The sequence below is a fragment of the Mauremys mutica genome, chromosome 4 (genome assembly GCF_020497125.1).
Source record: "Mauremys mutica isolate MM-2020 ecotype Southern chromosome 4, ASM2049712v1, whole genome shotgun sequence".
Lineage (NCBI taxonomy): Eukaryota > Metazoa > Chordata > Testudines > Geoemydidae > Mauremys > Mauremys mutica.
In genome coordinates, this window is record NC_059075.1 from 33,603,387 (window position 1) to 33,630,517 (window position 27,131).

A 27,131-nucleotide genomic window follows, 5' to 3' on the forward strand; every position below is an offset into this window, starting at 1 on the left:
TATCTGGGTGGCCCATTGCATGATTGACCAGATCTACTTCTCTGGTGGAGTGCCCTTGTTTGGTGAAGGTGGTTGAAGTGTGCTAAGATGTATATCCTGGACTTTCTCCTTGATGCATATTCTGTGGTATCTGAGTACCTGGCTGTAGACAACAGATTTTTTGGTGTGGTTCTTGATCTATGAAGATAGATGTGGTGATCCGTGGGTTTCTTGTATATGGTTGTCTGTAGGGTTCCACTGTTGAAGCTGACTGTGGTGTCCAAGAAGTTGATGCTAGCGTGGGAGCATTCCAGAAAGAGTTTAGTGGACAGGTGGTGGTTTTTAATGTTGTGGTGGAAATCTATCATTGATGTATCTAAGGCATATCACTTGTTTCATGGTGCATTTGCTCAGAAATTCTTCTTCAAGGAGGGACATAGAATATTAGGGTTGGAAGGGACCTCAGGAGGTCATCTAGTCCAACCCCCTGCTCAAAGCAGGACCAATCCGCAGATTTTTACCCCAGTTCCCCAAATGGCCCCCTCAAGGATTGAACTCACAACCCTGGGTTTAGCAGGCCAATGCTCAAACCACTGAGCTATCCCTCCCCCCTAACATGAAGTGGTTGACATATTGGAAATCCATCCTGGTACCCATGGCTGCTCCCATGGTTTGGACAAAGTGTGGTGTTGTTGAATGAAAAATTGTCATGGGTGAGGATGAAATGGATGAGTTTTGTGATGTGTTTGAGGTAGATATCTGAGGGTTGTCCACTGTCTTGAAAATATTAAGCAGCAGGAAGCTATGCCATCACTGTGAGGGATACTGGCGTATAGGGAAGTGACATCCATGGTGGTAAGGACAGTGTTCTGAGGGAGGTTGTTAATGTTGCAGAGTTTGTGGAGGAAGTTGCTTGTCTCTCTCACCAACAGAAGTTGGTCCAATACAAGATATTATCTCACTCACCTTGTCTCTCTAAAATCCTGTGACCAACACGGATACAACACTGCATAACTATAATGCCTACACAATATCAACATCTCTAACTGAAGCTGTGTTAATCTGAATAAAAGGGAAGTTTACCAAATAAATCTACCATAACCAGCTGTGACTGCACTGTGTAATGTTTTCTATTCTTATAGAATTTTGCAGTAATAATTTTCTGAGGGCAACTCTCTTGATGGGATTCAAATGTTTGAAACTCATTTTTGCTAACCATGACTAAACAGACTCAATTTATTTTGAACATTTCAGAACCTTGAGGTTCAGCTGGAAAAAGGAATAAAAGGAGAATACCAATACCTCAATCTCTAACAGCTGTATATATGTATGTTAGTGTTACCACTGCCTGAACATTAGCAAGCTACAAGTAATAATTTAAAAGATTATCAGTTACTATATTGCATCACTTCATGCACAAGAAAAAATTAATTGATCAAATGTTATGTGTAATTTCTTATATTCTCAAGTCTCACATACAGAAAGCAGTTATGAAATAATTGTAAGAAGTAAGGTTCATGGAAAAAGTAGCTCACAAACATACCATACAGTAAACCGGACAGTGTTGTTTCCTAGGAAAAGGGAAAGGTCCTCTGTCATTTGCTCCTGACTCTTCTTGTTGGCCACCATTACCATAATATAATCAGGGAGCTCTTCATCTAATTGGAAAAAAATAAATATACAATTTGTTATTATTTTTCAAAGCAACTTTGCATTTAACAATGACATTTTTATAAGATTTTCAAAATACAGTAGATGCACAAAAGAGATTAGATCCCCAAAGACGACCTCGGAATACTTCTCCAGTTTTACTATAAACCCTTGGAATGAAGATCTTCATTAAACAGGAAGCACAGAGGTAACAAGAGAACAGCAAAATCATGGCCAAACAGACTTGTTTAAATTGATTGGTAATTACTTGCAAATTTTCTTGCAAAATCAAAAGCTTTCAAGATTCGCTCTTTTGCAATGAAAAATCTGCATCACTGACAACACTGGATATAGCCCCATAAAGTTGCTTTATCAAAACCCTTCTATGTTCTGACATACCGTGATGAAATGCACCCCTGTATTCACACCCTACACACTACTGTGATAATCTTTGTACAAGGCATGTCTTGTGAGGTATCATTTGAAAACTCCTAACTTGCTGATCAGTAATATCATTGTAAAATGCATCTAGAAACATTGTGTGTAAAGTTATGAACATAAGATGAAATCATGACTTAGGTGTGTTTCCCAGATAAATCTGGGGAGTAGCTACACCAACTTCTCAAAGACAAAGGGCAAGCAGACACCCCATCCAGGTGTCACCAAAGCTGACGGGCCATCCCCTATCCAGTGACCATTCTTTGGTAAGAAAGGGAGACAAGGACAAAAAAAGCTGCATCTTAGAAATGAAACAGCATGAGGTGTCCCTGGTTCCTCAGACCCCCAGTCTCTCGGTTCTCAGCTGGAAATGCTTTTCAAAGAGGGACTGAAACTATAAAAAGGAGGGGCAAGCACTCCAAAGCTCTCCTCCTCTCTCTTCCCGTCCATCTCCCTCTGTGCATCTGAGAAGACAAAAGCAGCAGCCATTTGACTCTGGGGGAGGGATCCTCACCTGAAAGTTTGGTCCATAATGCTGTTGGAAGCATGTGGTAAGAAATCGTGCTCTGAATCTAATATCTAAACTGTATTCTTAAATTTATTTACCTAAATCTGGGTTATTGTTGAAATTGTACTATATGTACCATATGACTTTTAAAAACAAACTTTGTATTTGTGGATAATCCAAGCACTATACCCAGATGTACAGTCACTCTTTTCGCAACCTGTGTATTATATAATTTTAACATTAGCTTTAATAAAAACATTTAATCTGTTAAGCTAGGCACCAGAAAGCATTTTTATCTTTATTTTCTTGTAACCATTTCTGACTTTTACGCCTCATTGCTTGTACGCATTTAAAACTCTCTCTTTGTAGTTAATAAACTTGATTAAGCTAATGCAGTATTTAAGTAGAAGTGTCTGAGTAACTCCATTTAAGGTGGTAAGCTTGTGTGTATTATTCCTTAAAGGAATGAAGGAAATAATGTGGACTGTTCAGGAGAGGGCTGTGCAGTACAAGACATACATTTTTGGGGGGGAATCCAAGACTGGGAATGTGTTGGGGTCACCCTGCAGTCTAACTAAGGTTGGTAAGAGCCAGAGTGAAACCCAAGGTGTGGCTAGCAGGCTGCAGCTGTACAGAGACTCATGGTGTGACCTGCATGCTGGAAGGCTGTTTGTGAGCAGCCTAGGTGGGAGCTACTATAAGCAAGGTATTGTGAGGCACCCAAGGTTTACTCCTGAGGGCATTCTGCACCAAAGAATTAAAAATTCTGTGCCAAAAAAAAATATAAATTCTGCACACAATATTTTAAAATTCTGCAAATTTTATTTGTCAAATAAATATGTAGGCTCCAGCATGGCATTGGGGAGCACAGGCCTCTGGTTGCACATAGGTGGGAGATCACTATTACACTTCCCCAGTCCCACCTCCTGCCCCACAGTCATTAGCTGCTGGCTGCCCTGGGCACCCGAAACATACTGCTGAGGAGGGTCACGTAACTGCTCTGGTGGCTTCCCTGTCAGAAAGTCATTTTTCTGCGGGGAAGCAAAGAAATCTGCAGGGGACATAAATTCTGAGCATGCACAGTGATGCAGAATTCCCACAGGAGTAAAGGTTGTAGTACAGTGATGAGACAGCCCCTAACTGGTCTGAACTGCATCCTGGTATGTCAAACATACCTACTTATGACAGCACAACAAATGGATTATCTGATAAGCAAATTAATAAGCAAGCTTTTCATTAACAAGTTTTTCCACTTCCTCTGAAATACAATACAAGCTTTATATATGGCTATTGTCAGCTCCACCAGAAGCAAAATTAAAGATTACAGTAAAATTTTAAAAGAGCAAGTGAGTCACACATACACGATAAATATATGAACAAAGTCATTTTGGTATCACATTTGTATATTATGGCCTTTTCTTTAAACACTCATAATATATGTTTTCTCATTTATTCAAATATTTAAGATAAAAGCCCTATACTGCAAAAGGGCTTTCTCCTTCAGGAAAAGCAACCAAATAAAGCAAGGGTTGGCAACCTTTGGCACACGGCCCATCAGGGTACAGTGGTTTGAGCATTGGCCTGCTAAACCCAGGGTTGTGAGCTCAATCCTTGAGGGGGCCATTTAGGGAACTGGGGTAAAAATCTGTCTGGGGATTAGTCCTGCTTTGAGCAGGGGGTTGGACTAAATGACTTCCTGAGGTCCCTTCCAACCCTGATATTCTATGATTCTAGGGTAATCCGCTGGCGGGCCCCGAGACATTTTGTTTATGTTGACCGTCTGTAGGCATGGTCCCCCACAGCTCCCAGTGGCCGCGGTTCACCGTTCCCAGCCAACAGGAGCTGCGGGAAGCGGCGGCCAGCACATCCCTGAAATAGAGAAATTTCCTTTCTGATTTATGCATAAAATTTACAGACAAACCTTTACCTATTAACTTCAAAAATTCCATCTAAAAAAAAAATGAATAAGCATAGATAGACACTATATACTTCAAGGGGAGATGGTAAGATCATTAGGGTCTGGATTCAGCAAAGCACTTCAACTCGTGCATAACTAGGCATGTCAGCAGTGCCAATTAAATCACTTCAAGTTACATACATGGTTAAGTGCTTTGTTCAATCAGGGCCTGGGTCTATATGCAAGATTAAAAACAAACTATTATTCATTTCAGATGAATACCAACGAAAGGATGACTTCTTACTTTCATTCCTTATTATGTATAAAGCACTTTGCAATTCTCTACAGTAGCTTCCATTTCAAGTATTATATTATTAAAACCTGAATAGCCCTTTGGGCAGCAGCATTTTGAACGACTTTATGAAGAGGATTAGATGCACCTTTTTTATTTTGGTGACACTTAACAATGCTGCACAACCCCAAAGCTACCGTTGTCACTAAACGTAAAAGAAAACTAATAATGTTTACTGACGATAATCCAATTCAGAACTCCTCCTTTTCTATCTTTATTTGAGGGAGTGGTGGAGAATACTGCTGAGAGGAAATAGTGGTTATGGCTACAAGTTGGTCATGGATTCCGTGACTTTCCATGATCTCCATGAAATTCTGCAGCTGCAGCAGCCAGTGGGGCTGGCCCCAGAGGCCCCCCAGTGCAGCCATGCCCCGGGGGCTAAGATTTAGTCAGGGGTGTTTATAGTAAAAGTCATGGACAGGTCATGGGCTGTGAATTTTTGTTTATTGTCCATGACTTTTACTAAAAATACCCATGACTAAATCTTAACCTTAATAATGGTACATCAATTCTTTATTTATTTAAAAAAAAAAAAATCAAGGCCCCAATCTTGAAGCAACTGATTTGTGTGCTTAACTTTACACTGTGAGTTGTCTGACTTCAGAGAGACTACTCACAGCATGTAAGGTTGAGCATATTTGTCTTTAACATGTTTATTACAGTAGTACAGGGATCGGCAACCTTTGGCACGCAGGTCACCAGGGCAAGCCCCCTGGCGGGCCGGGATGGTTTGTTTACCTGCCGCGTCCACAGGTTCGGCCGATCACGGCTCCCACTGGCCGCGGTTCGCTGCTCCAGGCCAAATGGGGGCTGCGAGGAGCGGTGTGGGCCGAGGGATGTGCTGGCCGCGGCTTCCTGCCGCCCCCATTGGCCTGGAGTGGCAAACTGTGGCCAGTGGGAGCCGCGATCGGCCAAACCTGCAGACACGGCAGGTAAACAAACCCGCCTGGCCCATCAGGGTGCTTACCCTGGCGAGCTGCATGCCAAAGGTTGCCGATCCCTGCAGTAGTACCTTAGAACTAATCAAGAGTGGGGCCCCATTTTATTAGGACTCTACAGAACAGCAGACAGCCCGTTCCCCAAAGACTTTACAATCAAGCATATGCATAAGCTTTTACAATATCAGGGCCTAAGGAGGCAAATCAGAGAAAAGAAGAGGAAAGCAATGAAATGAAAGCGTAACAGAACAGAATTACATTTTCTCTCATATTTTAAAATGTTCAGAGGAGTATGTGACAGTTTGTGTGACTACAGCAGTTAAATTCATACTGCAACAGCAGTTCTTAAAGTTCATAAGATATCATTTCAGCCCTGTGCTAGTAGTTCGTGAACAGTTCCAGAATAAGATATTACTGTTCGCAGCCACCTAGTATGGAATGTATGGAAGTTACTCCCTTGCTGAAAAACTTGGGCATCTGTACAAATGTGAGATTTTGGAATACTGTGAAAAATTGTAGATCAGCATTTTAGAATATTTTTTCTTCTCTTTAGTTTCCTATGTTGTGAGATTTTCCTTTAACAGTTATTTCTACATTATAAATAACTTTAAAAAAACAAAAACAACAACAGTCTTTTTACAGAAAACCTAACCGAATGGCATAAACAGACACAAATCAGAATAAAAATGTACACATTCAGAATGGTCTATGCTCAGAATAGTAAAAATGTCTCAGGAAGTAGGGAGGATTTTGGTTTTCTAAAGAAAGAAATGGAGGCAAATATTAATTGGAAGGCTGTTCCAAGCATTAAGGGTAACATGAAAGAAGGTGTAAAAATCAGGAGCGAGAAATGACAAAGGACCACAACAACTTGAGTGTAGACAGGAGGTAAGATAAGACATAGGCAGAGATGTAGGTGGGTCCAGAGACCTTTCAATAAAACAAGAAGCTTGAACTTAATTCAGAAGAAGAACAGGAGCCATTGTAAAGATTATCTTGGTAGCTGTCTTTTGAATGAACCAGTTGGTGGGGACAGACAATGGAAGAGGGGGTTACAGAAGAACAGCCATACTGGCTCAGATCAAAGGTCCATCTAGCCCAGTATCCTGTCTTCCGACAGTGGCTAATGCCAGGTGCTTCAGAGGGAATGAACAGAATAGGTAGTTACAAGTGATCCATCCCCAGTCTCCCATTTCCAGCTTCTGGCAAACAGAGGCTAGGGACACCATCCCTGTCCATCCTGGCTATTAGCCATTGATGGATGTATCTTCAATGAACTTATTTCGTTATTTTTTTAACCCTGTTATCGTCTTGGCCTTCACAACATCCTCTGGCAAAGAGTTCCACAGGTTGACTATGTGTTGTGTGAATAAATACTTCCTTTTGTTTCTTTTAAACCTGCTGCCTATCAATTTCATTTGGTGACCCCTAATTCTTGTGTTAGGAGTAAATAACACTGTTTTCTTTACTTTCTCCACACCAGTCATGATTTTATAGACCTCTATCATATCCCCCCCTTAGTCATCTCTTTTCCAAGCTGAAAAGTCACAGTCTTACTAATCTCTCTTCATATGGAAGCTGTTCCATACCCCTAATAATTTTTTCTGTACCTTTTCCAATTCCAATATATCTTTTTTGAGATGGGCTGACCAAATCTGCATGAAGTATTCAAGATGTAGGCGTACCATGGATTAATGTAGAAGCAATAACATATTTTCTGTCTTATTATCTATCCCTTTCCTAATGATTCCCAACATCCTGTTAGCTTTTTTGACTGCCGCTGCACATTGAATGCTTGTTTTCAGAGAAAAGAACAGGAGTACTTGTGGCACCTTAAAGACTAACAAATTTATTGAAGCATGAGCTTTCGTGAGCTACAGCTCACTTCTTCGGATGCATAGAATGGAACACACAGACAGGAGATATTTATACATACAGAGAACATGAAATGGTGGAAGTATGCATACCAACAGGAAGAGTCTAATCAATTGAGATGAGCTATCGTCAGCAGGAGGAAAAAAACTGTTTGAAGTGATAATTAAGATGGCCCATAGAAGGTGTGAGGAGAACTTAACATAGGGAAATAGATTCAATTAATGTAATGACCCAACCATTCCCAGTCTTTGTTTAGACCACAGGTAATTGTGTCTAGTTTGCATATTAATTCGAGTTCAGCAGTTTCTCTTTGGAGTCTGTTTTTGAAGTTTTTTTGTTGCAAAATTGCCACCTTCAAGTCTGTCACTGAGTGGTTAGAGAGGTTGAAGTGTTCTCCCACTGGTTTTTGAATGTTATGATTCCTGATGTCAGATTTGTGTCCATTTATTCTTTTGCGTAGAGACTGTCCAGTTTGGCCAATGTACATGGCAGAGGGGCATTGCTGGCACATGATGGCATATATCACGTTGGTAGATGTGCAGGTGTACGAGCCCCTGATGGCGTGCCTGATGTGATTAGGTCCTATGATGGTGTCACTGGAATGGATATGTGGACAGAGCTGGCATCGGGCTTTGTTGCAAGGATAGGTTCCTGGGTTAGTGTTTATGTTGTATGGTGTGCGGTTGCTGGTGAGTATTCAGAGAATTATCCACGACTCCAAGATCTTTTTCTTGAGTGGAAACAGCTAATTTAGACTCCCATCATTTTATATGTATAGTTGGGATGATGTCTTCCAATGTGCATTACTTAGCACTTATCAGCATTGAATTTCATCTGCCATTTAGTTGCCCAGTCACCCAGTTTTGTGAGATCCTTTTGTAGCTCTTCACAGTCTGCCTGGGACTTAACTATCTTGAGTAGTTTTGTATCATCTGCAAATTTTGCCACCCTATTGTTTACTCCTTTTTCCAGATCATTTATGAATATATGGTCCCAGTACAGACCCCTGGGGACACCACTATTTACCTCTCTCCATTCTGAAAACTGACTATTTATTACTACCCTTTGTTTCCTATCTTTTAACCAGTTACCAATCCATGAGAGGACCTTCCCTCTTAGTCCCATGACAGCTTACTTTGCTTAAGAGCCTTTGGTGAGGGACTTTGTCAAAGGCTTTCTGAAAATCTAAGTATACTATATCCACTGGATCCCCCTTGTCCACATGCTTGTTGACCCTTTCAAATAATTCTAGTAGATTGGTGAAGCATGATTTCCCTTTACAAAAACCATGTTGACTCTTCTCCCAACAAATTGTGTTTAGCTATGTGTCTGATAATTCTATTCTTTACTATAGTTTCAACCAATTCGCCCTGTACTACAGTGAGGCTTACCAGTCTGTAATGGCCAGGATCACTTCTGGAATCTTTTTTTTAAATTGGTGTCACATTTGCTATGCTCCAGTCATCTGTTACAGAAGCTGATTTAAATGATAGGTTACATACCACAGCTAGTAGTTCTGCAATTTCACATTTGAGTTCCTTCAGAACTTTTGGGTGAATACCTGGTAACTTATTACTGTTTAATTTATCCATCTGTTCCAAAACCTCCTCTACGGTCTCCTCAATCTGGGAGAGTTCCTCAGATTTGTCACCTAAAAAGAATGTCTCAGGTTGAGGAATCTCCCTCATATCCTCAACCATGAAGACCAATGCAAAGACTTCATTTAGTTTCTCCGCAATGGCCTTATCCTCTTTGAGTGCTCCTTTAGCATCTCGATCGTCTAGTAGTCCCATTGATTGTTTAGCAGGCTTCCTGCTTCTGATGTACTTAAAAAAATGTTGCTGTTACTTTTTGAGTTTACTAGCTGTTCTTCAAATTCTTTTTGGCTTTTTGCTCCTTTCTATTTTCTTCAATAGGATTTAACTTCCACTTTTTAAAGGACGCCTTTTTGCCTCTAACTGCTTCTTTTACTTTGTTGTTTAGCCCTGGTGGCACTTTTTTGGTTCTCTTACTATGTTTTTTAATTTGGGTATACATTTAATTTGAATCTCTATCATGGTGTCTTTAAAAAGTTTCCATGAAACTTGCAGGGATTTCACTTTTGGCACTATACCTTTTAATTTCTAGTTAACTAACTTCCTCATTTGGAGTAATTAAAATCAGAGATTACTAGAGTACAAATAACATCTTGGCACTAGAAAAAAAGAAAGAACTGATTTCAGAGATGTTGTGGAAAAAGAAGCTGTATGATTGAGAAACCAGAGAACCGAAAGGTAACAGTGGGAAGGAAAGAGAGGAATCAAAGAAGACAACCAGGCTGCACGGTTTAATGACCAAATATACAGTGGGGCTGACAAACAAATTAAAGAGAAGACTTGCAAGAAGAAATTATGAGCTGATCTCCTTCAGACATGATGGACTGAGAGGATGATGGGGCATCCTTTCATAACCACTTTCGGTAAACCTGCAAATGTAATTACCCATCTGACACATTTAAATAGGTGGCAGGATTAATTCTGGACCCAGCTACAACCTTTGGGCTTGATCACCCAATGGCATGTGATCCTTGCACCCATGTAGCCCATTCCCCAGTGACTTCAACTGTGCTCCAGATAAGAGGCAGAGTTTGTAAGTACAAATCCAGATACGGGATTGAAGCCTTTCTCAGGGTTGCTTCCAGTGGAGCACTATATCAAACTGTGAACTACTGTTGCACTAAAATAAATATCTAAAGTCACGTGCAGTACCTAAACCCCACACTGTTATGGGAGGAAACTACCTTATACCCTTGCAAGGGGCAGACACACACTAGCAGGTGTTTTCCACCTTTAATTACAATGAGCTTAAATAAAGTTATTAAATAGAATAAAACTTACCGACATAAGCCCCCAGCTCCTGCAATTTTCCCTTTATAGCGCCCTATAAAAAGAAAATAAATTAAGATTATTGCATTTAAGTTAAGGAACATTGGATATGACTAATACCCAAACTCTGAGAGAATTTTAGTTGTTTAAATGTGTTTGTCAACACCAGTAATACAGATCTTGTACAGGTGTTAGCTTATTTTTCCTCTTTTCCACTATTTACAATGCAAACTTCCAAAGGGAGAGGCAGTGTTGACAACTCTCATGATGTAATCACCAGTCTCTCAGTATCTGGGATAACTCTAGATCAGGGATCCGCAACCGTTGGTACGCGGCCCATCAGGGAAATCAGCTGGCAGGCTGGGACAGTTTGGTTACCTGCAGCATCCGCAGGTTAGGCCAATCGCAGCTTCCACTGGCTGTGGTTCACCGTGCCAGGCCAATGGGGACTGTGGGAAGCGGCATGGGCTGAGGGATGTGCTGGCCACCGCTTCCAGAAGCTCCCATTGGCCTGGCGCAGTGAACCGCGGCCAGTGGGAGCTGCGATCGTCCATACCTGCGGACGCTGCAGGTAAACAAACCAGCCCGGCCTGCCAGCTGATTTCCCTGATGGGCCACGTGCCAAAGGTTGCTGATCCCTGCTCTTGCTCCTTGAGTAATGGGATTACTTGAAAATCTCCATTTATGTTTTTAAATTCCTAGCCCTTCATAGTTGCAGAAAAACACCTGAAAACGTGAAGCCCCAAAATAAAACAAACAATAAACAGAAACCTTTCTTTTTAAACCTCATTTTTAAGCCAATCTCATGACCGTGGGGGGGGGGGGGAAGGGAATCTACCTCATGATTTTTGAATCAGGGTTGGTGTTTACTAGTGATGGGCTCGAAGGGCACAATTCAGGTCCAGAGTTCGGCTCCCCGAGTGCGAGGATGTTTGGGTGCCGGTTTGGCCCATTTCAGGGCCGGCTTTGGCGGCACAGGTCGGATCTGGATGCGGGTTCGGATTCCAAACTCCCATGAAAGCGGGGGGGGGGGGGGTATTGGGCCCCTCGGCACCGGTTCTCAGTCCCTGACCATCCCCCGCCACCCGCCCCATCTCCCCGCTGTGCGCGCGCGTCGGGGAGGCGGCTGGACGTGGCCCCCGGCGGCCGGTTTGCAGCTGGGCCCGGGGCTCATTAGCGCGCGGCCCGTGAGCCCAGCCTCCGGCCTGGTCAGCGGCTGCAGCGCGGGGGTCTGGGCCGCACGGCGAGCGGGGGGGGCTGGGCGCTCTGTGCCCGCGGGGGGCTCGTGGCCCCCTTCTCGCTCACCCGGATCTTGCGGCTGATCTCGGTGCCGATCTCCATGGTCGCAATGTCTGAGGAGTCCCGGGCCCCGCCGCTGCCACCACAGGCCGGGCCGGCACAGAGAGCGCGGCCTCCGCCTGCAGCGCCCTCTGCCGGGCAGCCCAGGAACAGCGCCCGCCGGGCCTCAGCCCACCCCCAGGCCCTCTACAGAGCGGGGGCCGGGGCCGGCTGCTCGGCCCCCCACAGATCCCCTCTGCCCACCACATATGAAAGCTTTAAGCTCAGCCCGTGTGGGTGACATACAATCCAGTGAGAATGTCCCGTCCAGGAGAAATGGAAGGCTGGCAGCATTCTGAAAATGTGTTGAGAAAAGAACAATTCTGTCACCTTTGTTTTCTGTAAAATGTCTGAGTTTGGAAGCAGATGATGTACTTGATCAATATGTACAGACAATTGTAAATGTATAGGTTTGATTAGTTTGGACCAAGAATAGTGATGGAGTTTCAATCTGCCTTAGTATTACTTTAAAAAGACACACTGCAGTGACCTCAGCACATGGTTTGTTTTTGTTGCTCTTAAGTTATCTGTGTAAACTTGTAAATATTTTTAATTTGAATTTTCCATTTGAAAGACTTATTGCACTAATGACAATTTTAAATATATCAAAATTAAATTGCTTTCATTTTGAAAAAAAAAGGGTACCGTCTGCACAAAGCCCCCCTTGCCACTGAGAGCCTCATCCCTGCTCGCCCTACACCCTGCTCTCTTCCTGTCTTCTGTTACACCTGCCCAGCTCCCAGGCTCTCAGACACGGATAACCACCTTTTTTAAAAAAAACAGGGAGAGAGGTTTGGAAATAACTTTTTTTTTTTTCAATTCTGAGTCAAGTTGCCCAGTTGCCTATTCAGCAAGTTTCCTTCCTTGGTAAATTGGTTGATTTTTTTTGTAAGTTAACATTTAAAAAAACCCTGTATCCCAAACAACTAAGACTGGGATTCACAAAGGTACTTAGGCACCTAAACTTCAGTTTTAGGCTCCACTGTGATTCACAAAATTCCCACCAAATCCTGAAGTGCCTGCATTTTGAGGGTAAAAGTTAGAGCCCTGTGTGGATACAAAATTCATATCCGCGGATGTGGATATCGGCAGAAATAAAGGGCTCTGCCAGGAAACACAGTGGCGAAAGCAGCATCATGTTGGGCCCCCACTCGCAAGAGCCATCATCCACCACAGACAGCTCCTCTCCCTGACATGACTGTACCGCACCCACTCCTGCCCACTGTAAACCCAGTTTAGCAGGCCAGTATACAGTTGGTAGTTTGGACTGCTCCAAAGTGGCATAAAGCAGTGAGAGCATACAAGTGAATCTATCCATAAAAGCTACAATTAAAACAAAAATTAAGGGTGATATTACATATATTTAAATCATTGTATATATCACATTGTAACTTTTTTAAAACTTGCATTATTGTAATATACGTAACAGCTTGAACCCCATTGTGCTAGGTGTTATACAAATGCAGAGCAAAAAAACAGCCCCTGCCCAAACGGTTTACAATATAAGAATGTCAGGAGACATCAGATGGTTCTAGACAAATGGGAGAGTACAAGTCAAAAATGAGGCAGTATTGATCAGCATGACAAGAAGTGATCTTAACACACCTTAAATAATTGAAACAAAAAAGGTTATTTCTATACAAAAAAACCTAAATTTAAAGACATATCAGGAACTTAAAGGTAAAAATATTAACATTACAGGGATGTTGTAATTATCCCCAAAACAAGCATACAAACCCAGGAGTTAAGGTAAAACTTAAAAGAAATACAAACATATTAAAATATGGAAATAAACAGTAAAGGCATCTAAATAACCTGAACTCTGTCCTGTAACAACACCATGCAATAACCATAAAATTATGATCAATAATAAATTTTTATGGTCCAAGATTAGATTAAATTGACTTTAAAGACATTAAGGACAGTTGTAAAGAATTACTTATGGGTTCACTACAGTCCCAGGATAAAGTTGTCTGGACAAGGAAGGTCTGAATGCTAAAGGACATATTATAAAATTAATTTTATCTCAAATTAGTGGACTTGCTTGTAAATTATCTTTGAATACAGAATGAATTTTCTGATAAAGTGCTGTAATTTTGGGGAATATATGCTGTATTCTTCATACATAAATCAGTGATTCATCTCTGTATTAAGTGCAAATCTCAGTTTTAACTACAAAGCTGTAACTGGAGAACCTCAATAATAATCTCAGCTAATATATTCAGTAGCATAAGATGTTGAAATGCAGTTTATTGTTTACAAGCCCATTTGTACCTTGAAAGGGGAATTTAGCAAACACAGATATAAGTTTCATCTGCAGAAACAATGGACACGCTTTAGACTGCAAGCATTGTAAGGTAGGGATTGTGTCTATGTCATTTTATGTCTCTATGGCACCTAACACCCTTTTAAAACTCAATAAATAAATTATAGTGTTGCATTTCACATAACTGCCTGTGGGTCTTAAATGGTCCCCTAAAAAGACAAGGTGGGTGAGGTAATATATTTTATTGGACCAACTTCAGATGGTGGGAGAGACAAGCTTTCGAGTTTACACAGAGTTCTTCTTGAGGTCTAGGTAACTTAATCAGAGTGTCACAGATAAACACTCTGATAAGTTGCCCAGACTTGAAGAAGAGCTCTGTGTAAACTCGAAAGCTTGTCTCTCTCACCATTGGTCCAATAAAAGCTATTACCTCTCCCACCATGTTCTAATATCCTGGGACTGACATGGCTACAACACTCCATACTTTACAAGCCCCTGTAAATTCCTGAGAGCCCTGATTTAACCTTGTTTTGTGGAACATCCTATATTTGTCATGAATAATACCTAGAATGATGAAAAACAAAGGAAGTCTCATAGACACTCTGTCAAGTAGTAAAAGGGAAGTGAAGGAGAAAATGCATTTGTAAAAAGGAGAGAAGATTTTATAAATCACACAAAGAAGAGTAATTCCCATCGCTGAGACAATCAATATCAGTCTATGTCTGACTTTAAGGGTATGTCTACACTACCAAATTAGGACAATTTTATAGAAGTCAATTTTTAGAAATCAATTTTATACAGTTGATTGCATATGTCCACACTAAGCGCATTAAGTCGGCAGAGTTCATTCTCACTACCATGGCTAGCATCGACTTATGAAGCGGTGCACTGTGGGTAGCTATTCCACAGTTCCTGCAGTCTCCACCGCCCATTGGAATTCTGGGTTAAGCTTCCAATGCCTGATGGGGCAAAAACATTGTTGTGGGTGGTTTGGGGTACATGTTGTCAGTCACCCCTCCCTCCATGAAAGCAATGCAGACAATCGTTTCGTGCCAGTAGGGTGATCAGACAGCAAGTATGAAAAATCGGGACGGGGGTGGGGGGAAATAGAAGCCTATATAAGAAAAGGACCCAAAAATCAGAGAGGCTTTGAAAACCAGTTTCATGACTGGCAAGGCTTCAGTGTGACAGTTGTGCGTCTTTCTCCTTGATGCAAACCCGCCCCTTTTGTTGATTTTAATTCCCTGTAAGCCAACCACCCTCCCCGCTTTGAAATGAAGTAACTATTGTTTTGAAACCATGCATTCTTTCTTTATTAATTAAAAAAAAAAGAGATAACGGACAAGGTAGCCCGGGTGGGGTGCGGGAGGAGGGAAGGACAAGGCCACATTGCTTATTGTAGCTATACTAAAAATCAAACTGTTTGAATGACAGCCTTCTGTTGCTTGGGCCATCCTCTGCAGTGGAGTGGCTGGGTGCCCAGAGCCTCCCTCCCCCCTCCCCCCATGTTCTCGGGCGTCTGGGTGAGGAGGCTATGGAACATGGGGAGGAGTCTGTGCTCTTGTTGGCTTTCCTGTAGATCCAACAGACGCTTCATCATGTCCGTTTGCTCCCCCATTAGCGTCAGCATCACGTCTTGCCTCCGCTCTTCGCACTCACTTAATTCTTTCCTGGCCTCTGCTGCTGAATGCCTCCATGCATTAAGCTGTGCCCTATCAGTGTGGGAGGACTGCATGAGCTCAGAAAACATGTCATCGCGAGTGCGGTTTTTTTCGTCTTCTAATCTGCAATAACCTCAGGGACGGAGATGATAGGTAGAGCGTAGAAACAGTCTATGCTCTACGATTCTGGGGGGACTGTATGGTCACCTGTGCTGCTGAGTTCTCCACGCTGACCAAACAGGAAATTAAATTCAGAAGTTCCCAGGGGGGTTCCTGTGTACCTGGCTAGTGCATCGGAATTCAAAGTGCTGTCCAGAGTGGTCACAATGGAGCACTCTGGGATAGCTCCCAGAGGCCAATACCGTCGATTTGTGTCTGCACTACCCCAAATTCGACTCAGCAAAGTCGATTTTAGTGCTACTCCCCTCACCGGGGAGGAGTACAGAAGTCAATGTTAAGAGCCCTTTAGGTCGACAGAATGGGGTTGGTTGTGTGGACGCATTCATTTTAAATTGACCTAACGCAGCTAAATTCGACATAACCCCGTAGTGTAGACCAGGCCTAAGTGTTTGGAGCAATCATCTCTTGTGTTCAGTGAATAAATTCTGATGTATTCTCTATAGCTTTAGTGGTGCTCAGAAGTCCTGGCAACTCTTCTTTCCTATTGATTTGTAGAGTACAATAGTGTCAAGAACTAGTGTCTCCCCAGTAAATTCATCAAGACACTTGTGCAAATGTCTTCTTGCTCCAGAGAACAATGGAGTTTGTTGTATTTAGTGGACTCACTTTGGAGCAACCCTTTTCCATTAGTCAGGGAACAAGCTGACCCAACCCTTTAGGGTTGCCAATTTGGGTTGGACATATTCCTGGAGGTTTCATCCCATGACATGATCTTTAATTACAGATTAATCTTTAATTCCTGGAGACTCTGGGAGAATCCTGCAGGTCTGGCAATGCTACAAACCTTGGAGTCAGGCAGGGACACCAAATTGCCAGAAACGGGGCACCGTGAACTCCTGCATTTAACCACCACGTTCTGCTTAGACAATGTACCCAGCTATTGGGTTGCTGCCATTACGAGAAAGCCCAGAGAGGCTGGATGGAACGATGCCAGTTCATTCTAAACCAGCCAGGGAAGGCGCAACCAGACCACTGCCCAGGGTCAGCATGGCAGTGGGAAGTAGCCCCAGACCGCTACCCTTAGGTGCCAGCGCAGCCCACAGGCCACGTTGCTCACTGGAGGGGACCCAACCGGATCAAGGTGTTTCCTGGGCTGGGACCTCCCGGGAGACCCCGTCCCCTCGCAGGCTTAAGGATGGGATGGGGAGGAAGGGGGCTTGGCTAAGGGTCCCTGGGGCCTGAATTACACCTGACTACGGAGCCTGTGCCAGCTCAGCGGGACAAGGGCGCAGGATACCACACATGGGTCCAACCCCCCATCCCAGGGTTAGGCTACATCTATTAATGCGCATGCGTCAGAGACAGGAGCATGCACATTCGCAACAGTGAAGCTGCCACTGCCCTACATGCTTGCCAAACTTGGCTTCTTGGCAAAAAAGAGAGTGGGGGAAACACAGAAAGCAGCATCAGCGGGAACGTGACAGAAGAATGATGGGAGAGGTGGAGAAGTGGGGCACAAGGAGTCCTTCCTAGGGAACCCAAAAGAAACACAGGGCTCTCAGGAGGAAAGGTGGAAATGTGGGTTTTTGAGCTAGGTGCGTGCCCCTTAGTGTAAAATGCACAAATACACAGAGATGAAAAATTAGGGAGATAAAAGTGTTCTCAAAGATGCAACGTCAGGGCAGGATCACACTGAAAGCAGATTTAGGAAGGAGACATAACAGATAAAATGTGTGGGATCTCTCAATCACCTGGAGCCAGGGGCAATCACTCCCAGTTACACGGACCTAAACAGGGGGCCGGGGGTGGTGGTGTTCATCCAGACATAGCGCTGCAATGTGTTGTGTTGATAATAGTATTACAGAGGCATCAAATAACCTTAGCTGTGTCCTGTAGTTGACACCGTTAGGGAAGAAAAAAGGAAGGGGGGACATATAGAGGCGCTGGAACTACGGGTGGAAAGGTGTTTGAAGTGGTTTCCATCATTTTCAGGTTTGCAGGTTGTTTAATGGCTTTCAGCACCCCCATTATAAAAATTGTTCCAGCACATACGGAAACATACCTTTAAAGATCAGTATAATGTAATCTGGGAGGGACCAAATCACTAAATTGCATTAAGTATAATTGAATGATTATTGCATGGTATGGCTACCAAGTTATGGTTATTTGGATGCCTTAATAGCGTGTTTCTATACCAGGAGTGGGCAAACTTTTTGGCCTGAGGGCCACATCAGGGTTCAGAAACTGTATGGAGGGCCGGGTAGGGAAGGCTGTGCCTCCTCCAACAGCCTGGCCCCTGCCCCCTATCCTCCCACTTCCTGCCCCTGGACTCCCCCCTCCATCCAACCCCCCCCCCCACTCCTTGTCCCCTGACTACCTCCTCCAGGGACCTCCCACCCCTAACCCCCCCGGGACTCCATCCTCTATCCAACCCCCTCTGCTCCCTGTCCCCTGACTGCCCCGACTCCTATCCGAACCCCTGCCCACTGACAGGCCCCCCAGGACTCCCACGCCTATCCAACTGCCCTCTGCTCCCTGTCCCCCGACTGCCCCCTGGGGCTCCCTGCCCGTTATACAACCTCTCCACTCCCCGCCCTCTTACCATGCCACTCAGAGCACCAGAACTGGCAGCCGTAAGTAGTACATGGTAAGTAGCACATTCCTACGGGGAGCAATTTAATACACTACACCCATGGCTCTCGCAGCTGTGCTGCCTGGCAGGAGCTCGCAGTCCTGCCGCCCAGAGTACTGGTGGCACTGCAAGCTGAGGCTACGGGGGAGGGAGGACAGCAGAGGAGGGGCCAGGGTCTAGCATCCCGGCCGGGAGCTCAAGGCCCAGGCAGGACAGTCCAGCAGGCCATAGTTTGCCCACCTCTGTTCTACACTTTAACATGTTGAGATGTCTTTTAAGCTTAAACTTAACTGCATATTTTTGGGATATTCAGAACATTCCTGTAATTTTTTACACTTGTTACTGATATTTACTCTCAACATAAAATCCCTCAATCTATTTGTTTAACTTGGAATATATATGGCTTGCAGTGATCATCATAAATATGGCTCAGTAGCATTAAGATAGGTGGGAAAATAAATTGTGCTCAGAATGAAAAGAAACTGTGATAGAAACTCAAGAGCAGTTCCTCACATACAGGGTGGATAAAAATCAATGATTTAAAAAAAAAGTTAAAAATTGGATTTTTTTGATAATTTTAATTAAGATACATTATAGCTCAAAGATCTCTCATCATGGAATAGGGATTATAAATTCTAATGCTATAGTATGAGACAATATATTCATGTAACGTTTAAGAAAAGTTTTGTAAATGAGTTCCATTAATTCATGGATTAGGGACCCAATTTTATGGGGTTCCACCGGCTTCTATATAGATTATTTAGGTTAATCTTTCTATCTACTCAATGGGACTCAGTGCTCAGTCTAGAACAGGGGTAGGCAACCTATGGCACGCGTGCCGAAGGCGGCACACGAGCTGATTTTCAGTGGCACTCACACTGCCTGGGTCCTGGCCACCGCTCTGGGGGGTTCTGCATTTTAATTAAATTTTAAATGAAGCTTCTTAAGCATTTTAAAAACCTTATTTACTTTACATACAACAATATTTTAGTTATATATTATAGACTTATAGAGAGAGCCCTTCTAAAAACGTTAAATGTATTACTGGCACATGAAACCTTAAATCAGAGTGAATAAATGAAGACTCGGCGCAGCACTTCTGAAAGATTGCTGACCCCTGGTCTAGAAGATACCATCAGAGATGCTTAGTTTTGCAGTTCTCAAACTGTGGATTTGTGTCTCCAGAGGTAACATACTTGTTAACAGCAAAAATGTTTTAAAATAAATAAATAGTATATAGAGGTGAGAAATAACAGACCTCATCTCTATTGTCCCTCTGCAAATTTGTGTACACAGAGTCAATCTCTTACCTCTCTCTAAAAGTGCAAAGTTTCAAAAAGTTCAATGAATAGAAGATCATTGGGGGTGGAATAAATCTGGACAAGGAGATGAAGTCTGGAGATAAATGTGAGAAGCGAGGGACATATGCTTGTTGTTAAAATATTATATGTTTGCTGCTGAAGAAAAAAATCCAGAAGACTTAACATTGTTGTTTTAGTTAAATAAAACAATTTAAATGTCTGTCTAGTGATATTCTCCTCCTAATACAGCATGGCAAGAAACTCCTCCAAATATTAACAATTAACCTGTTGAATTGGAGATAGTTCACCTCCCAATGACTTGATAAATATCTGCTTCAACTGCCTTTAGTAAATGAAATAACCAAACACTCATTCATTTTCTGATATAGCTGTAAAACTAATCTGAAAAGTTTTCAAAATAAATCACTGTTTAAAAACATATAGTGTGTACCATCTAAAAATGAAACCTACATCTATCTCTGAGCTGTGAAGAATCTGTATTAAGGTTATAACAACCAACAAGAATGCACTTTTATGTAGAAAACCATGATTAAATCAAGTCTTCCTGACTAGTGATTTAAATCATGATTTAAATCAAATTGATTTAAATCAAATCCACCCTGCTCACATAGTACAAATACTACCTACATTTTGTTGTCACATACACGGGTTAGTGTTCTGCTGAGTTACTTAGTGGACCTGTAGTTAAACCTGCCTAGAGAGTGGGGGAAGAGTTCAGATTGTATAACTGACATTGTCTGATAATGAATCAGTATTCACTTATTATGTTTGATTCCATCCCTTTCCTTGTCCCCCTTTAAGTCTGTGCCACTGCTTTCATCTGCCCCCCACAACAATGAAGACCATTCCATTACCAACAAACTGAGGAGGGATCCTTAACATTTATACAAGGCTTTTCTTTGGTTAAATGCTTTATAAACATGAGCTAATTAGTCCTCACTTAGTGCCTGATCTGACAGTTCTTATTACAGTAATTGCAAAATTCCTGTTGACTTCATGGGGTTTTTGGCTGACCCAGGAGAGTTCTATCTCCTAATCAATTTTGTATTTCAGTAGTGCTGCTGCTGCTGAGAAAGCATGTGGATAAGAGCTGGTACTCCACAATCACTTTTGTTTTAAGTCATAGACCTTAAAATAATGTGCAATGGCTACTTTCTATAATACACAAACCTAATTCAAATGAAAGCTTAAAAATATGTCCAGGCGAGGTATAAATAAGAGCAGTAGATTTGAAAGAAGCTTTTCTTTAATTGGAAAGGCATCAAATAAATGATCATATGATTAAAAAAAGAAAGGATTGCCTGCTGTTTGTTGTAAGTCCCTATTTCTGTAATGCCCCGGTAGCCAGAGGAGCAGCTGTCCCATTGCTGACATTCTCCCTGCCAGGCATTCCAACTCTCTGAGGTAATGGGCTATAGCATACGGGCTTCGCTTTAATCTTTCCTCGTATCCTTCCGCGTGGATCTAGCCAGGGGAACGCCTCCAGGAAAAGAAATGAAATGCACAGACAGAGAGAGATGATTTCAAATATTCCAGAGAACACATTTTGTGCTCAAGCAGCACAATATCCTTGGTCACATGAAAGGTGTCTGCAAAGCTGGCTGCTGCAGGTTTATTTGGCTGCAATATTGGTCCCCTCCCAGTCCCTGACTCTTTACCCAGTGGAATGATATCCAGAGCAAGGGCTTTGAGACAGGAAGTGAGGCGTGTTTTCACTATGAGTGATCTGAGAAGAAGGCGGGTGAGCGGAGATAGCAGCTGTTTCATGCAAGGGGCGCACAATAAGTCCGGTTCCCAGGAATTTAGGTGAGGTGGCTTCAGGGGAAGAACTCAGCGCCGCTGCTGAGGTTTCACAGCTAAAGATGTGGGAAGGGATACGCGGTGTCTTTGGATCACTGCAGCAGGTAACGGGAAAGCTTCGGGCGCTGTTGGAAATAACGTGTTCTGTGTCCCTCTGTGTTTTGTTTTTTGTTTTTGTTTGTTCGTTCAGGTTACACAGTTTCAGGCATTTCCTTTTAAGATCAATAAAAGCAGCCTGGAGAGGTGAGGTCAGTGTAACTTTCGGGGCCTCTTCGCTCCGGGTAGCAGAGGAAGTTTGTGATGTGCATATTTAGCGGGTACTCTTACTCCTGGGACTAACTGTAAGTAATACTGTACCAGTGGTTGATTGGTAAAAGTGTAACAAGGCGAGGGAAGTGATTTTGCTTTTAGGCTTCGCCCCATATTTATAAGATACGTTTCTACGTTTAAGTAGTTGAAATAGCGGGAGCCTCATTTCTCCTCCCTGCGTTCCAGTTTCATGTTGCATACTGTCATTCGTGCAAACTGTCTGATGAAATGCTTTACAAAGTTAAATGAAAGCTAATTATTGGTGAGGATTTAGAAAAGAGGCATGGATAAAGAAGAAAGATATTCAAATCCTTGGTAATTCTGTTTGGTTCGTAGCCAGATTGGGCTAAATTCTTATCTAAAACTATATGTGCAGCATGCATGTATGGATGGATGGATGCAATTTAGCAAGTGAAATTCTTTTTTTGGCTGTGGTATGAAAATTCTAGGCCTGCCAAATAAAGACTTGTAATTTCAGCAGAGTTGATTAGATTTACAAGTGTTGGCACTTTGGTGCAATTTTCTTTTTGCAAAAATAGGCCCATAACAGTGTAGATACACATGTTTGACATAATGCCTGAGACAAATATGACAGCAGATGGTAGCACAAAATGACAGCTGGTAAATGAAAACAATACTGCACTATTTGCAAGAATTGTGCTTGGCCAGCAATAAGTTATTGAATTACTTCTGAACATTATTCCTCAAGTGTTCTTATTTGTTCAATACAATTGTATTTTACAATGTCAGGGGCTATCTGTTTGATTTAGTGAAGTAAATGGATTGCTAATTTAAATGTGTAACTATTTAATTTCACTATAGCTTTCCTAAGAATCATTTTAAAAAGTGAAGTAAGCATGCCTCATAAGTAAGGAAAATTTACCAAAAAATATAGTTTAGATAAAATGAAAATTAGTTTGAGTCATCACTAGGGAAAAATGCAGAGAATACAATATGGCCTTAAGAATGGACTTGGCATGTTTTGAAAATTCCTTCCCATTTAATGGATCACCAAATCTTATTTAAAATTCCCTCCTATGCATACATCTAGTTTTGTCAAAGAAATAACTAAAGCAATGAGAATCCAGCAATGTGACACTCATTAAATTTCATTTGTCAGTCGCTCTGGAGCTAGTGAGATGTATAGGTGTTATTTGGGTGCTTTTAAAAAAGAAAAAGACTCCTTAGAGCTAAAAAGATTGAAAGCCTTTCATGTTTAATTGTACCCCGTTAAAACAGATTTAAAGTTATGACAAAAAGCTCCATAATTTGTTTTTTGTCTTTGGTACTACAGGGATCACAGAAAAGAGCATAATCTGATATACAATCTGTTCAATACCAAGGCACAGGAAAGCGAGCTCCACAAGTTTCACTGCCAGGAATAAATGCACTGGGGGATTCTGCCCTCACTATGCAGGAAACTCTGCAAGGTTCAGTCTGTGAAACCTTCCCTGCACGCTGTTGTTATGTAGTAGGACTATGAATCAATGTGCAGAGCAACCAGGAAAGCCTGGAAACCCCACATCACCCTAGGCCAGGGGTCAGCAACCTTTCAGAAGTGCTGTGCCGAGTCTTCATTTATTCACTCTACTTTAAGGTTTTGTGTGCCAGTAATACATTTTAACATTTTTAGAAGGTCTCTTTCTATATGTCTATAATATATCACAATTGTTATATGTAAACTAAATAAGATTTTTAAAATGTTTAAGAAGCTTCACTTAAAATTAAATTAAATTCAGAGCCCCCGGACCAGTGGCCAGGACCCAGGCAGTGTGAGTGCCACTGAAAATCAACTTGCGTGCCGCCTTCAGCACGTGTGCCAGAGGTTGCCTACCCCTGCCCTAGGCTCTGCAGGGAAATCTAATTCCATCCATTATGATTTGTATTCTAGTAGTACCTAGAATTTTTGTTAGGTATTGCATATACGTACAGGGAGACAGTCTCTGATCCAGCCTACCTTACTTACTGCACAGACTTCTATAGAAGTGTGCCAGTAGCTGGGGCAAGTATGTTGCATAGAGTGGCACAACCTATTCCAAATCATTAGAAGCATGACCATGCAAAAAGGACATGGAAGGTTTCCTGATGTGGGAAGTTGAGTAGGTCACTGAGGTGCTCCTTCCCCCTCACGCTCTTTGTGTCAGGGGGTCATCTGTCCCTTTTGCCTACCTTTATTACCCTCCATGGGTGCCTAACAAAAGGGAACATGGAGCTCTGTATGAGTTTATGAATTTTCCTTGATTAAGTCAGAAAGATCCATAATAGATACAGATGATCTTTAATTCGAGTATTTTATTTATACATTTTAAGGGACTAAAAGAGAGGTGCATTAGGAGTCTGCCTCCCCCATCAAAATGTATCCTTATTCTAGAAATATAAATAAGGTATTTGATTTAACAAATTGTAAGGGGAGTCTTCTCAGAAATCAAAGTCAATACATTTAAAAAATATAATACTAACACATGCTAGTCTGAAAAAATGTTGTTTGGAAGACTTTTTGGAAACAAGTAGTTGATGTTTCATTCTTTCCTAACCATAGAAGAGAGAAATCAAGTATAATATGTTGCAGGCAAAACAATGTACATGATCTGAAAAACTTGTATGTTATGTTTTTGCCCACAGTAAATATTTGCTGCCAGGCTATACCACCACTGAAAAATAAGACTTGATGGTAAATACTGACAGGTCTTTAACCACTGTGCTAGAGCAGACATTTAATAACTTCTATTATTGTTAATGTTGTAGAACATGTTGCCTGCAGCAGTCTGAGGTTTCATTGATGATTGGGTTAATTATTAAGTTCCATAGTGTAGTAATTAGCGCCTTCAAGGCTAGGTTCTGGTACCACTGAAACTAGGCATATGTTTTGATCACTATAGAATCTCTATTTGCATAGGTACAGAGTTAATATTCTCCTGTTCATAGACACACATTTCATTTGTTTTCTTTATCTATAATTCACTCTCACTCCGTCCTGCTTTTCTAGGTTTTAAACACTGCTGGAGTAACATTACTTTTAAAAATTCCCTATTTAATAGTTCCAATAATATTTTCTCCCTAACTTTTTTTTTAAATTAAACTTTTTAAGTTAAGGTGGATATGAATTTACATTTTAAAAAACAACCCCCCCTAACCCTTCATTAAAAAGGACGTTTGCAGGTTTGTTTATATACAAGCTGACCATCCTCCTCCTGACGTTTTAAGTGTTGAAACAAAGCTACTGGGAAACTAGAAGGGACCCAAAAAAAAAAGAACAAAAAAAAAAAACCTAGATGTGTGGCATCCATGGGTCCACCCAGGCACCTGATGACATCATCGTTGTGACCTAGACGCCAGGAATGTCACTCCCAGCAAAACCAAACATAAGAAAAATAAATTGCGCTGGAGGAATCAGCCCCACATGTCCCGCTAACAATGCACAAGGTTAAAGGGGAGCTCAGTTGGAGGCCTAACTAAAGCGGGCACCGTCCCTTTAAATGCTCCCCTCCCTTGCCGTCCCCTTGTAGGTGAGGAGGGCTCTGGGCGGCCTCTCCGGATTAACCAGTCCCTGACACGTCAAGAAGCTCCCGTGGGCAAGGAGCCTGATGCCTCGGCCCTTGGCTGTCTGGTGCTCAGAGTCGGGGCCAGGGAGCCTCCCTTTGGCAGCTCGGGTTCTGAGCCTCTTCAGCCCTCCCTGCCGATGGGCTCGCTCGCTCCCTCCCTCTGGACGGGGCTGCTCTCTGTCAGCAGCCAGACACCTTTCAGACGGGAGCTCATCCAGAGGGTCCTCAGAGCCTGATGCCAAGCAGCTGCTAGTCACTGACCTACTGGGGCTAGTCCTAGCAGAGGAGGAATGAAACCAAACAAACCCCTTAAAGCCACAGGCTCAGGTAATCAGCCTGTCCGTGATGTGTGCTGTGTGTTGTTTACCTTGGGCTGGTAGTTTCAAGATTAATGTTTGGTTTTCTTCTCCCCAGGAATGCGATTAGATGTCAGCAATTTACTATGTGAAGCCTGCCTTTGTGCAGCAATTTCCATCAGAATGGATCTCAAAACACTTTATAAACCTTACTAATTATCCAAACTATTTATGTCTATGAAACATAGTAATCGCTGCATAGAGAATAATAGTCTTTTAGAAAATGTTGATACCTTCGCTTCCATTATGCAGGCACATTTTCTAAACAGTCAATAGTTGTAATAATGATGTGCAGTTTATTATAGGGAGTGGTCTATGAGAAGGTAAGGTAATAGGTTTCCAGACTTATTGATGGAGGGCTTTCTGCGCTTAGGAGGTAACATGAAAATTGTTTGTGGGAGACATGGAGCAATGGATGGTGTAAAGGAAATTGTTAGGGCTTATAGATTTCCTGGAAGAACCCTGTCTTTGAGGAAATTTAGAAAAGAATTGCTTCAACCACCACTGAAAGGTAGTCCCCTCTGGTGAGGTGGAGGGGAGGATGCTAGGGCAAGTACTAGCAACCTGAAGCACAGTACAGCTGTTTAGCACAGGAAATAAAGAATATTGTAGCTAACAAACTGCAGGGGGAAACAAGTGTTGGAATATAATGACCTGAATGGGAATCTGGCTAGGATTCCCTCACCCCAGCTCCAAACCAAAAAACCTACCACCACACGACACCCCAGACTGTGGCATCTCTAATGCCCCTATGTTTTGGTTTTGCATTTTGTCCAAGACAGAGCCTTCAATAGCATGGTGCTCCTAGGACAATACTGGAGCACAGATTTAGTCCTGAGCTGGAGAAAACGGTGCCACCCAGTGACTCTCCTTCCCAATTACTTGAAGAACCTAAGTTTTTCCTAAAGGTGTCTCATCCAAGTATTGATCCAGTTTATGAAATACCTAGCCATTTTAGAGCCTTTGTTTTATCTTTAAAGCATGTCAAATGGGATGTGGACAAATGCTTTTGGTCAAATTTATTACACTATTTGGCAGATGACTAAGACAGAGCCATCAAGAAGTTGTGACTTACCAAAGGTCATTCCAAGAGTCTGTGGCAAACCAGGAATCTTTGTTCCTGTTTCACTGTTGTAGACCATGCACCTCTCTCTCTCTCTCGTGGTGGAGAAAATCGTTGACCATGTAGATTTAGAAAATGTAAGTTTTTGTTTGTGGATTTCCCATGGTTCCAATTCCCCTTTCAGGTAAATCACTTCTGGACTCTCTCCCTTCTCCTTGTTA

General features: G+C 42.3%; 2 protein-coding genes across 6 annotated transcripts in view; one reads left to right on the forward strand and one right to left on the reverse strand.

The window, feature by feature from the left end:
• ZC3H14 (zinc finger CCCH-type containing 14) overlaps positions 1-11,927 on the reverse strand; it is a 49,096-nt gene extending 37,169 nt beyond the window's left edge. The window contains exons 1-3 of one of the 4 annotated variants that reach the window (XM_045015109.1): positions 11,807-11,927; positions 10,514-10,556; positions 1,523-1,637 (exon numbers count right to left, since the gene is read on the reverse strand). In XM_045015109.1, coding sequence (XP_044871044.1) covers positions 1,523-1,637; positions 10,514-10,556; positions 11,807-11,842 — 194 coding nt within the window. In that variant the 5' untranslated portion in view covers positions 11,843-11,927. Of the gene's footprint in view, positions 1-1,522; positions 1,638-10,513; positions 10,557-11,339; positions 11,626-11,806 lie in introns of those variants that run through there. The other 3 variants (XM_045015110.1, XM_045015112.1, XM_045015111.1) reach the window with 3 other exon arrangements.
• A 9,643-nt stretch (positions 11,928-21,570) lies between these two features.
• PTPN21 (protein tyrosine phosphatase non-receptor type 21) overlaps positions 21,571-27,131 on the forward strand; it is a 59,969-nt gene continuing 54,408 nt past the window's right edge. The window contains exon 1 of one of the 2 annotated variants that reach the window (XM_045015093.1): positions 21,571-21,646. The gene's annotated coding sequence lies outside the window, so the exon portion shown is untranslated. Of the gene's footprint in view, positions 21,745-27,131 lie in introns of both variants that reach the window. The other variant, XM_045015092.1, reaches the window with a different exon arrangement.